This window comes from Phoenix dactylifera, chromosome 3 (genome assembly GCF_051530095.1).
Source record: "Phoenix dactylifera cultivar Ajwa chromosome 3, Ajwa_hap1_PhDact_Kaust_v1.1, whole genome shotgun sequence".
Lineage (NCBI taxonomy): Eukaryota > Viridiplantae > Streptophyta > Magnoliopsida > Arecales > Arecaceae > Phoenix > Phoenix dactylifera.
The window spans coordinates 1,418,615-1,431,731 of NC_143192.1; the positions used below are offsets into that span (position 1 = coordinate 1,418,615).

A 13,117-nucleotide genomic window follows, 5' to 3' on the forward strand; every position below is an offset into this window, starting at 1 on the left:
ACTGCAGTGTCACGATTGGCCTGGTGGCATTTACACCAAAATCATGTGTTGTTGCAGCGTACTGCACCAATCATGTCCTCACCAGTGCAATACCGACCAAAAAATATATAAATAAAACCCTGCTCCGTACTCTGCCATCTCAATATATTTCTTATAGCTTAATCATTCATGAGGTTTCACAACATATCCTAACTTTAACTATATTATCTTATGGGTGGAGAGAATGCACGCCCCCTTCAGCCTCACCATGGATGCGAGACCAAGGGCCCCCCAAATAATGGAGCACATCTTTAATGTGAGTACATTCTATCAAATCAGACAAAACTAAATAGTATAAAGGTGAGAGTAGTTCTAATACAGACATCCAGCTGACCTCTTCAATGTGCCGAGCAACAAATGAGGCGATGCAGTCAGCTGCTCTTTTCGCCTCACGGAACACATACTTCTTGAGCAAGCTCATTTTCCACTAGCCACTTGGGAGAGAAAGAGGATGGTGCATTTATTAAAAGCAAAAGTATTTGTTATTTATATGATAAAAAAATTTAGAGCGATAAAAAACATATCCACCAAAGGTTCTCTTGGCAGTTGGTGCTTGTAAAATAATACATCATACATCTCAAATCACTAGTGTAGATTTCTAAGGCCACATCCTAGTAGAAACAATCAAATAAACTAACTAGCAGAATAAATTTCTCATTCAATAAGAAGAAATTAATCAACCTAAGCCCAACAAGTGCTTGTTCAGATGGATTACCTCTTGCCACGACGGTTCAGCTGAAATTAACACCCTTGGGTGAGATGAGTATAGGGTAGAAACGATGGAAGTCAACCCATCCTAATCTCAATAAAACGATGGTAATACTAAATGAACGTTTAATATTTCGTACATATTTAGGATCAATTTTATGAATCCTAAGGGCTCCAAGCATTGTTTTTCCTCATAACCTTTATCAAAGGAACCTTAGTCTTCTCCTTTTCCTGCTATCTCCAACACGAATCAAAGGACCTCTCCTTACTTCTTTATTCATGCGCACACTATCTCCATCGATTTTTTTCCTGAATCTAAGAGCATGTTTGATTTTGCTTGGAAAAATATTTCCATGATTTAAAAAATTCAAAAATAATTTATTGGTATTATCTAAGGAGTGCTTCTATATATAGAAAAGTGAAAAAAAAAAATATTTTTAGAAGCAAGAAAATCTAACTTTTGATTTCTAGGAGCAACACGAAGCATGCCTTAAGCTTGTCTTGCTTTATGTCAAACGAAAAAAAAAAAAAAAAGACCGAGATTAATTCGATGTCATGCCAACCAAGTTTGCAAAGCCATATAGACTAGGCCCAACATCTCATGGCTATGCCCACACCCAATTATTATTGGTTTTCCTATAGTTTGAAGCTAGAATTTTTAATGGCATCTTTTATATTGTCCAAAAGAAGTGCTTTTATGACTTTTAATGTGCAAAAATAAAAAAAAAACACTTTCTTTAAAAATTACGTACTTGGTAACATCAAAAAAGACCTTAAGATGGAAAAACAAAATTAGAAAAGCACTGTTAATTTTAGTTGGGTAGTGTTTGGTATTACTTCTAATTTTCAATTTCGTAAAACTAAAACTAGTTTCTGTTTTTCTTAAAAACCAGAAACTTAGAACTTATTTAGTAGTCACTAAGACGGTGTTTGGCGATATGTGATGGTAGCGGCCATAACACACGGGGGCAGTGCAAGCAGCAACAAGCAATGGGGCCCATAGGCAATGGCGAGAACGATGGTGACAAAGATGGCGCTGGCAGCCACGAACGCCTTTGGTTTGCAACAGCTTTGAACCAAATGTGTTAGTTTCCACAATTTCATAAAATTGAAAAAGGATTTTTAAAAAAAATAAATAGAAACTAGCTTAACAAATACTATTTTTGCCTCAATTTTTGGATTTTAGAAAAAAAAATAGAGACTTATTTGGCAATACTTTAGTTGTTGTTTTTTATTTTTTTAAAACTACAAATACAGAAGCTAAGACAAGAAAAATGTTTGGTGCAATCATTCCTGTTCTTATTTTTCAAAAATAATTTTAATTATTTATAAAAAAATAAAAGTAAAAAAATTCCTACTTTTAATATTTTTAAAAATAAAAAACTCATATTATACCATCGCCTATATTGTATTAGCTTTACCAATGGTCGCCCCTAGCTTAAAGCACGATGGTCGTCCCTAGCTTCGAGCAAGGTATGACTTGTTTGAAGGCATTCTCGAAGAGGCCCGTGGAGCGAAAGATCAAATGTGCCTATCTGGCTAATCACATATGGCTAGATAGGAACATCCGAATATGTGAGGACAAGAGAGTGCACCCGAGAATTGTGGTGGACAGAGCATTGCTTCACACGGTGGAGTTCATCAGTACCGCTGCGTTAGTTTCTTCTAGGATGGCTAGGGATATTCAAGACTCCCACTTAGCTTCTTCAACGACCATGGTTGCTTTTGTCTTCTAGAAGCCCCCACCTCCTAGTTTTCTCAAGATGAAGTTCGACGGCAGTGCTGCTGAGGGGAGAGGCAGCCAGAGTCAGGGGCGGCCTAATATATTTGAGGGCCTAAGGCGAACTCAATGAAAGAGACTTTTTTTAATAAAAAAATAATAAGTATAAAATACTTTAAAAAATGATATGGAAATAGATAGCCGTCAAGTACACTATTTCAACAAAGATGCATGAATCTAACAAACATAGACAAGAAGCCTCTTTAGTTTAATATAATTCTTAAATGGAAGCACGGAAAAGTAATTACTCTAAAAGAAGAGCCCATAAAACTGATTAAATAACTGAGATAATGCTTGGCAATATTGTTTATGCACTTTAAAAAAAAACTACATATATAGCTCAATATTTTCCTCCGCCAACGAAGGAAGAAGGGAAAAAAAACACAACAGAAGGCCAAAGCTTCCAAATTTCTCTTTGCCCTATTTCAGATTTCCCCTCATACAAGCCCATGGAAAAGAGCAAATTGGACAAATCATTAGCAACCAAAATTTTGAAAAAAAGGGTATACAAGAAAGTGATCTCAACATGAAATCCATCGATAAAAAATAATCAACAGAACAAAGCAAGGCAATTTGACAACTAGTTGATAGGCAATAAAAAACGATTAATATACCACAAGAATGATAGGCAGAGATGGAGAGGAAGGTAAGCTATTAGTTTCTTACTTGGAAGAAGAAAGGAGCAAGAGCTCTGTTGGGTTCTTCCTCTTCGGCAATCCTTCTCCTTGAGCCTGGACCGAACTAGCCTCGACCAGAAACCAAGATCATCGAATCAAAGGAATCCTCGTTGGAAACGCCCATCGCCGGATCAGCTTCAACTACGGAAGAAGAAACCTTCTCTGAATCTTTCATCCAAAAAGATGGGCTCAAAAAACCGAAATCTAGGGTTAGAGTTTCCGAGTAGGGGCGGAAAGGGCTCTGCTGGTGCTCTTCCATCAAATATTCTCAGCTCAAAACTTTTCAGAGATCTCTGAAATCTTAGAACGAAGAGGTGGTGGAGGGGGGGTGAGAGTTTCTTTTCTCCATCCTTTCTCTTCGGCAGTTCAAAGCAATCGAAGAGGTCGAAGGCGTGGCGAAGGCGGACAATGTTGAGGCTAGCTGGAGCTCCAAAGCCGGAAGGAGGGCAACGACCGATGGAGGGCCGGGCTTCGATGAGGGCTCCTATCTCCTCCCTCCATTTCGATCGGGGCGGTAGGGGGAGAGAGAGAAGAGGCAAAGAGGATTTGTACAAGGCCTTTCATTAGGTCGAGGCCTTAGGCGACCGCCTAGGTCGCCTAAGGGTTAGGCTAGCCCTGGCGAGAGTGTAGGCTTTGTTATCAGGAACCACAACGCTAGACTTGTGGCGGCTGGAGACCGGTGGATGTTCAACAACTTTGTTATTGGAGCTAAGCTTAAAGCATGGGAGGGCCTCTCCTATGCGAGGCATGCTTTGGGTGCGGCTTGTATTCATCTCAAAGGAGACTCGGCTACGATAATTGAGTAGATTCATGGTCGACATTGCGATGTGGGCAGGTAATTGCTGCTCCATGACACTCCGAGACTAGTGAGAGGGTGTGGCTCTTTTCGGACCATCCATGTTTACCGGGAGGCGAACAGTACGACCGACCGGATGGCCTTCTTTGCGACTCATCATTCTGGAAGGTTGCTTTAGGAGAACCAAGCGGCTATCCCTTTTTCTCTCTATTAGCTTCTCTTTTCTGATTTTGTTGGCTGCACTCATGCATATTTTTGTGTAAGGTGCCATTGTACAAAAAAAAAAGGTTGTAATTTTTTGTGCCGAGAATGCCGACCTATTTTTTTCTACAATACATAAACCTTAGAGCTCTCAATATGGAAACCAATGTAATGAAAAAATGGAAAGACTTTGAGTTCCTTTTGAAGACAACCTAATAAAAACATGAGATAAGAGCAACAAACAATAGCAAATCCACCAGTAGCAGCATACAACAATATTAGTTTACAACTCGTAAAACTAATCTTCAATTAATCATGAGCAACCTGTAAATAAATCATAAAATATGTGAACAAATAATAGATATTTGAATAGTTCCAGAGTACACTGTTTACCAACAATTATTTCAAGAATCGTTATGGGAAGGAAAAAAAATCAAAAACAATTTCAATATTTTTGTCTGATTTTGAAAATACTATTCCCACCACTGGGATCCTGCCAACCATGACATGGCACAATTTGTAAGCAAAAGGTTCTCAGTTCCTCAGAGGATCTTTCATTCTTTCAATTCGAGCACTCTTCATCTGATGGAAGGAATAGCAGTTACAATCTACATACATAAACTTCCCCAATACTTCAAAATGATGCCCAACTTCGAACGGTCACATGACTTTATCTGACATTGCAGACAATGTTTTACGCTAGTTACGATACCAGCCATGACTGATATCACGCACCAAAACAATCAGCGTTTTTACCCGGGGACCTCTTCAGTGCGCAATTTAGAAATAACGCTGTTCTTAAGAAAGCCAGTCAGCTAGCTGAGGTAAGTCAGAAAATCTACAGTCTTGCTGCTAGTGTTATCAGAACTACAACATAAGAAATAAAACAAGCTACGAACACGCATTTATCCTTTGTTAACTTAAGTCCATTGTGAAGCTTCCACCTTTGGGCCAGACCAATGCTAGGCTTTATGCAAATAATTGCACATGTCATAGATTTATAGTATGATTTACATGGATATGAACCAAACTTGTAATTCCTCTCCCAAATTAAGTGATATGAATTTTTGCAGTTTAAATTAATCAGTAGTTTACTAACGCTATCATGCAGAAATAAGATAAACATCCATAGCAATCAACAGCAACTTCTTTTTCTGCAATCAATCAACCTGTTTGCCTACAAGGTGGACTATATAGCTTCCAAGGAGAATCTTATGATACAACATGTAACAAACTATCAAATCAGATTAAATGAAATCCATTCACCATAATACATGTATATATATGTCTGAATTAACTGAGCTAAGTGCAAACAAACAGAGTACCATACATCAGGAGAATACATATCATAAACGTGGGTGCAAAAAAGGAGAATATGCAGACATACTCTAGATGCCAACATGATCAAAACCAGAATGTTGCTTCCATAAACTATAGGCACAAAAACCAGCAATAAGAAGGCAACATGTAGTGAAAAAGATCCATCTAACAAGGTTATGTTGGCTAAACATAAGCCAAGTTCTTAATGATGAAGACACATTTTGACAGTAAATTTCCCTATGCAAACAGTGAACTGGATCTCAACAGCACCAATTAAGGTCCATGCATAAGGTTTGCCAATACTTACCAAAACCCGACAAAAGATTACGAAACTCTATCAGAGACTTGAAAGCATTTTACAGCATGTACAACTACACATGCCATATCATGCTTAATGCTAAAACTAGAAGCAGCTATTTTTATCCCTCTCAAAATAACCTAATACTCCACTTGCATGAGAAGAAATAATCTCATGAGGATGCACTCTGCGCGCATAGGTGGCTAGTCCTAAATTAGTAATTCTCAGAAACTACATAATCTTCAGTTATATCATCACTAGTCAGGGTAAAATAGGACTGACCAAAATCTTCACATGAAGGGTGGTTACTAGCCATAAATGATCCTATCAAAACCCACCAACCGTACATTTATGGTATGTACAATGCTCGGTGCATCTAGAGGTTTGTTCTTAATATGGCAACATTTGAGAAGAAGTACAAGACTCCGACAAGAACTCAACCGACTTAGCACATCTGTGTTATGAGCACAAGAGTCATTTACCCAGACAACCTTATAAGGTTGCAGGTACAACTCTAGTTTCAACAAACCAAACCTTAGCAGATTCCTGAACCATGTCCATACAACTGTCACCTATCGACAAGTTTACAACTTTCGTCACCGCTCTTGATGTAAGTACAAAAATTAATGGTCTCCAATCCTCCTCACCCTTAGATGTCATCAAAACACATCTCAGTTCAAGTAGAGAGACGTCCTCCAATGCCTCTCTTCTCCATTACTTACCATCCCTCCCCAAATACATGCCCATGCTTCTCTAACTCACCACATCTTCTTCACCTCCAGCACCCATATAAACATCTTCAGCAAGCGATTAATATGCATAACGTTCAATCTGATGAAAATTCTTACATTTAATTGCACTGATAACCTATTTGGGGGTGCTCTAATTGAAGACATAGAAATGTTGCTGTCCTTGATCACACGAGTAAAACTAGCAAATCTAGTTTGTTAATTTCATTTTGAGGGTTCTGGGAAGCAACCTCCCAACTTGGGAACTGAAACTCCTTAATATAGGAGTCCTTAAATACCACACAACTTTCCTGTTCAATGGAATGGATAAAGCATGGCAACATCTCCCTCCTAATATAGGCTCTAAGACCAGAGCTGACAGCGTCACATTAGACGAATTAGCAAATACATTCATATGCGTTGTCACAAACATGTTACCCTAGCATGATGAAGACCACTCATCAAATTAACCTTACAGATGGCTGGGAGATACTTCTCGTTCAACTTTTATCATCTCTTCCTATTTATAAAATCTGTCTTAATCACTTGAGCGATCCTCGACACAAGTCCTATGATCTCAGCTTGCCCATTTAATTTCATCTTAGTAAACATAATCTTTCAGCAATCTGACACATCATACTAAATCAAAATAAAGATCCATGTCAGTCAACCGATCTCTAGAAGACTTAAGGTCAAACTACCCATCAAAAGATGGATATCTTGATATATATTTCCTTAAAAATGACTTATACAACCAATCCCTACAATATTCCCTTCAAACCTTTTTGTCTATAGATATATTTACACTCATTGCTTGACAACTGAAGAGCTTAAGCAACCAGTGAAAATATCTATTAAACAAAAGAAAAGATAAAGCCACTGTCATTTCTGAATACAGATTCTAAATTGGACCATTTTGTATAAACTTTTGAAACAGATAAATGAAATGGCTTGTATTGGTTATAATCTTTTCCCTAGAAATGCTAAGCAGACCTTTCTTGCCAGATTTTCAATAACTAATCTAGAAAGCATATAAACCAAATGCTTCTTAAGTACTGGATGAAGTTTTCAATATATTCCCATTCATAACCTCTCATGCATTAAGCTATGCCAAACTATTGCACACCTGATCTAAATTTGTTTCTTCAATTTTTTTTAAAATCCGCTGGACACCTGTGCAGTTTTAATTTCAAGTTTGTTTGATACTTCAGAGTAGATAGAGAGAAGGTTTGAGAATAAACGATTTTAAAATCTACATTACATGGGATTCGACTAGGATCTTTTGCGGTATTGCAATCAACTTCCACCTTGTAGTACACAACTCACAAGAATGCAGCTAGTCCAAAGAAGAAATGACAAAAGACATAGGAAATACCGACAAATCATGATTTGCTCACTTATTTGTCAGGATAAGATGAAAATGCTGCAACAATGAAATATGAAGTGTATAACAGGTGACATAATCATCAACATCCTGGACCTGTGGCAAGCTTGACAAGCCTCCAACTTTAGCCCCGAAAAATACACAAGGAATATAAATATATTCTAAATGCAAAATCGTTAAGAGTTTCAGATCCTATGGATGATGTTAAAGTTCTCTAAGAAATATCCAACAATCAGACTGTTGAGATAACTGAGCACAGAGAAGCTACTTATACATAAGGGATTTCAAATGAATTAATCAATAAATCTGCACCCAAGAAAATAAAGAAACAATTTAAAATTTTCTCCTGAGACAATTGGCACACATTCACATATGACAGTTCAAAATGTTCTCAGCAACCATGGACATCTTGAAACCTGCCAAATTCTTATCTGAATACCCATGATTTTAAATGTCTAGAAGAACCCCATCCTTTTCCTATAAAGTGCATGCAAGCAAGAAAGCACATGCACACAAATACGCCAGCCAAAATATTTAGATGCCCATCTTAACAAAGCTTCTCGAGCAATAAGTGCCCTCCTTCAATCCAGGCTATTTCCTTGCTTTATGGAAAGGTATATTGTACAAAATTCCCGCCACAGCAATGTTGTCTTAACCTCCAAATACAAAACTTGCAGACATAAATTCAATGCCTGTCTTACAATGCTAAGGAAGAATGAGAACAAAAATAGAACAAAGGTATAAGAAAACCCTACAATGGCAAGGGAATGACATCATTACAACTATGATGAGTAACAGACAGATGTACAATGCCTTAGTTATTACACTACATCTTCATCATTTGATCTATGAAGCATAATGCAGACATTAGTCATCGGTGTTTGTTGCTCATAGCTAAAGGGTCCAGATGCATAGAATGCCAACAGAGCAGAATGATAGGCATGTAACCGTATACAATGAACTTCTGCTTCCAATTCCTCCTTTGTACAAATAGAAAGATCTCTTAGTAAAAAACTATATTTGATTCATCGTGACCCTTATTCAATGGTATTAAAAATGCCACTGTTTGACGACTTTACATGTTCAGATTTCTATATCTTGTTCTATTACAATGAAAAGCATGTAACTCTATACCATGAGTTTCTGCTTCCAATTCCTCTCCTGTTCTCCCCTCAGTAAATAGATAATTTGATTCATCTTGACCTTCATTCAATTGTATAGGAGTGTTATAGTTTGACAACCATACATGTTCAGATTTCTAAATCTTATTCTCTTATAATGATGTCCACTGAGGGAAACAGCAGTAGTTCATCCCCAGCTGGTTGCTCCGTTGTAGCCCAAACCCCACCCCCACCCTAGAAAAAGGGGAAATATGAAAGGACAGCCCTATAGGGAAAACAACTTTTTTGTTATCAAACTTTTAAGCAAACATACAAAATCATTTTGTATTGCTTCTGATCTTCTCCTCTGGTATCAGGAAGCATACCCTTTCTCATCAGATATTCAATAATCTAAGAAACGCATCAAGAAAAAGAAATATTTTTTTCAGAATGTTGTGCACATTTTCATGCCATTGCTATTCATGTGCTGCCATCCGCTATGTTCTGTTCAAAGTATTATGGATGAATATTCCTTGCTTCTAAAGTTTCTCTTAGAAGCTTCTAGATCTAAACCAATGCGTCCTCTTTAAGGTTTGCATGCCACTCTTAACAAGAGTAAGGAAGCCAAAATATGCATCAGATTTGTTATAAATCTTAAGCCCAAAAAAAGTCAGCATTTTAAGTTTCTAGGTGCCTGTGACATGCACACAGCAGAGCCAGTACAAGCAAGCTATGAAATCTACAAGGTAGATAAGGAGAAGGTTTCGGAAATAAAAACTTGGAAGATCTCCAAATCATGAGATTAATTTATAGATAATTACCATTTTATCCCAATTTCCACCTGTAGTCATTACCACATGCACAGCGAAACTCAAATGCAAGCCACAAAAGATATAGAAGATACCAACTAATCATCGTATGCTGACTTATTTTGTCATCCTGGCCCTGTGCCAAACCCCATCATCCTGGCCCTGTGGCAAGCTATACAAGCCTCCAACTTTGGCCCTGAAAAACACATTTGGAGTATCAAATACATCCTCAGCATGGAATACTTTTATAGGGCCAGATTCTATGGATACCATCAAAGTGCTCAACTATAGATATCATTGATATTTATGGAGCACAGAGAAGTGGGTCATACTCAAGAGATTTCATATTAATTAAAAAAATGGACTTCAATAAAATTGAGCAAAACAAAGCAAAGGAAACCGATGAATACCACAACCCTGAACATGACCTACTAAGATTGTTTCCTTGAGCATGAGTTACATAGTGTCAGGCACAAATTCACATATTGAGGGTTCAAAATGCCCTGTGAACCTGCCAAATTCTTACATAAGAATTGCAATTGAATTGAAAACAGCTCTAACTTTTTATTTAAAAAAGGCATCAGTAATAAGAAAGCACAACTGGTTAATTGTACACTTTGAAAAAGCCTCCGGAGAGCAAATCAGGTAATGACTGCCCTAGATATCTTTCAGGCTTAAGCTAACATAGAAGCATAACAACAAGTATCTAAAATAGCATAATCTTTCGACTATTTACCGTACACCTTGCTGAAGATCATCCCTTTAGTAATTGTTCAAAAATTTCACCATAAAATAAGTCTATACAATATAGCCGAAATAATAAGTATATGACAAGACACAGAAAGTTAACTCAAAGCCTTCAAGTCTAAAATATTTCATTGCTTTGTGGAAAAGTTTTATCATACAAAAAATCTTGCCACAGTAGTCACTGTCTTATCCTCAAAATTTGAATAGCCACATAGTACACATTCAATGACTGATTTACAGGGCAATGGAAGAATTAAAGCAAATGAAGAAGACAGTAAAGTACAAAGAGACCTACAATGAGCTATGGTTTGTGCCGTGAAAACTTTCAAGAATATCTGTTTTGGCAGATGCTAAATACCTTAGCTCCGATAGATGTTCATCATTTGATATTCGGAGCATAAAACGAAGATTGGTTATCAAAACTTCTTGCTCCCAACTTAAGGGCCCGGATGCAAACAATGCCAGCAAGGTGCAACGATAGGCATGTAACTCTAAGCGATGAATTTCAGCTTCAAGTGCCTCTTTTGTATGAAGAGGAAGCTCTCTTCCTGATGCACAAGGAGATTCAGCATCATTGCAATTACTACCCAAATCATGGATTGGGCTGTATATAGGATAGAGGATGGACCTATATGGACTATTGCTAGGACTGCAACTACCAACAGAAGATGAAACACTTTCAGCATCATTAGGTTCTATGCTTTCTATGAAACGATAGCCAGCACCAGCAGGTGGTTTTTGATTGTGCATGCCCATTTCACAAACTTTGTGGTTTAAGAAAGCATGCATGTATTTTTCACCAAGCAATTTACATGGTGAAGCAACAGCATCTACCTTTTCCAGTAATTGGGATGAATGTGCAGTAGTCACTTGCAGGCAACATCTCTCTTTCTCAACTGCTCTCATCTTTCTTCTGGATCCAGTGCATGAGTCAACAGGAGATAGACAGAAGTGTGGTCTTTTCTTCATGCATCTTGAGGTGGGTTCCTTAGCCCTGTTATTATTTCCAGTACAAACATGGTCATGTCCTCCATATTTTTCCAACTCTATGCATGACTGCATTAACTGACTGAAATTTCTGGTTTTTGTCTGGCTTTTAACAAATGCATCATTGGATCTTTCAGCTTTCTGCAAGCAAGTGATAAACCAATCAGACATCATCAACGGACAAGACAATAAGCTAGACAGCCAGCTTAAAAATAAAGAAAACAAGTTAATATCAAATATGTTCAACATGACTTTAAGAAAATTGAAAGCAATCAAAGCAAGATCAATACTGAGAGCACGGATCTAAGAAATTTCCTATGTGCACTCTTGTAGCATGATGGGAAAAAAGGTGATGCATTCAATGAAAAATAATCTACAAAGAACAAGAGCTGATCATATTACCTTCTGGATCACAACCCATTTGCTGTTTTGCCAAGACAGTCGCACCCTAAGGTCAGATATATGAACTCTAAACTGCCTGGAGGATCCAAGAAGTCTGACAAAAAAGCAATTCCCACCAACAACTCTCGACACTTCTCCAAGCTTCCATGAGTTATTCTCATAGACCTCCACAATGTCACCAGGAACCCAACTCCTTGGACACTTAACAGGAGGAGGGCATGGTCTGATAGCCTTTCTTGGTACTCTTTCCACGACCCCATCCATATCCGGCGAGTAATGATCATATTTCACGCTGTACGTATGACCATCCCCCGAGATGATCTCTGCACCCCACCAGGAGCCTGAGGGCACCTCCCTCTTCCTCAAGACCTCCACCTTGCACCCTTTCTTAAATCTCATCGGTGCAGTGATGTCAAAACCAAATTTCCAAATCCTGATGCAATAAAAAGATAGCAAATGAGACCAAAATCGAACAATTCAAAGATCCCTCAAATACAACACTGATAACCTCATAATCAAATCAAGGAGCATCCATTAAAGATTATCCACATGAGTCAGAGGAAAACTTCAGGAAAAATGAAAGGGTCAAGACTAACAAGCAAAACCGGTCCTAAACCCCAACAAGAACAATGCAGAAAGAACATATAACATCAACCGAAGCCAATCAAAACGAGAATAACTAAAAATTCAAAAACAAAATCTTTGGAGACATATATATTGATTAGTAGGGGAAAATCAATGATCTATTGAAGAGAACAGAATCAGTACAAAACTGATGATATACGATCCAAATTCCACAAACCAAGAAGCGTTAAAACATCATACCATGACAGAAAACAGCAACCTCAGAGAAATTACAAAATCCTAATCTAAAAGGAAAAAGATCGGAACATAATCGGTTCAAAGTCGGAATCAAATATCATATTTTACTAAGATAAATTTCGAATAAGATTCCGACGAGAAATTTGCCGACCTTTCGTCCACGACGAACTCGGGAGATCGATCCAAGCGAAGAACAAAGAAGAAGAGGTAGAGATTTTTTTGTCTCCTTCTCCCTTCCTTTTTTTTTTGGGGGGTACACACCCCCTTCCTTTTTCCAATCTCCTCTCTTCCTCCCAGAGAGTAATTTTGAAATTTTTTA

At 37.8% G+C, this 13,117-nt stretch overlaps 1 protein-coding gene across 1 annotated transcript; it reads right to left on the bottom strand.

Moving 5' to 3' along the window:
• Positions 1–4,508: 4,508 nt before the first annotated feature.
• On the bottom strand, positions 4,509–13,117 carry LOC103714514 (uncharacterized). The gene is made up of 4 exons (XM_089929389.1): positions 12,950–13,117; positions 11,977–12,409; positions 10,946–11,715; positions 4,509–10,036 (listed from the first exon to the last, which is right to left on the bottom strand). Exons 2-4 carry the CDS (start codon positions 12,373–12,375, stop codon positions 9,958–9,960), a joined length of 1,248 nt encoding a protein of 415 aa, XP_089785515.1. The 5' UTR covers positions 12,376–12,409; positions 12,950–13,117; the 3' UTR covers positions 4,509–9,957.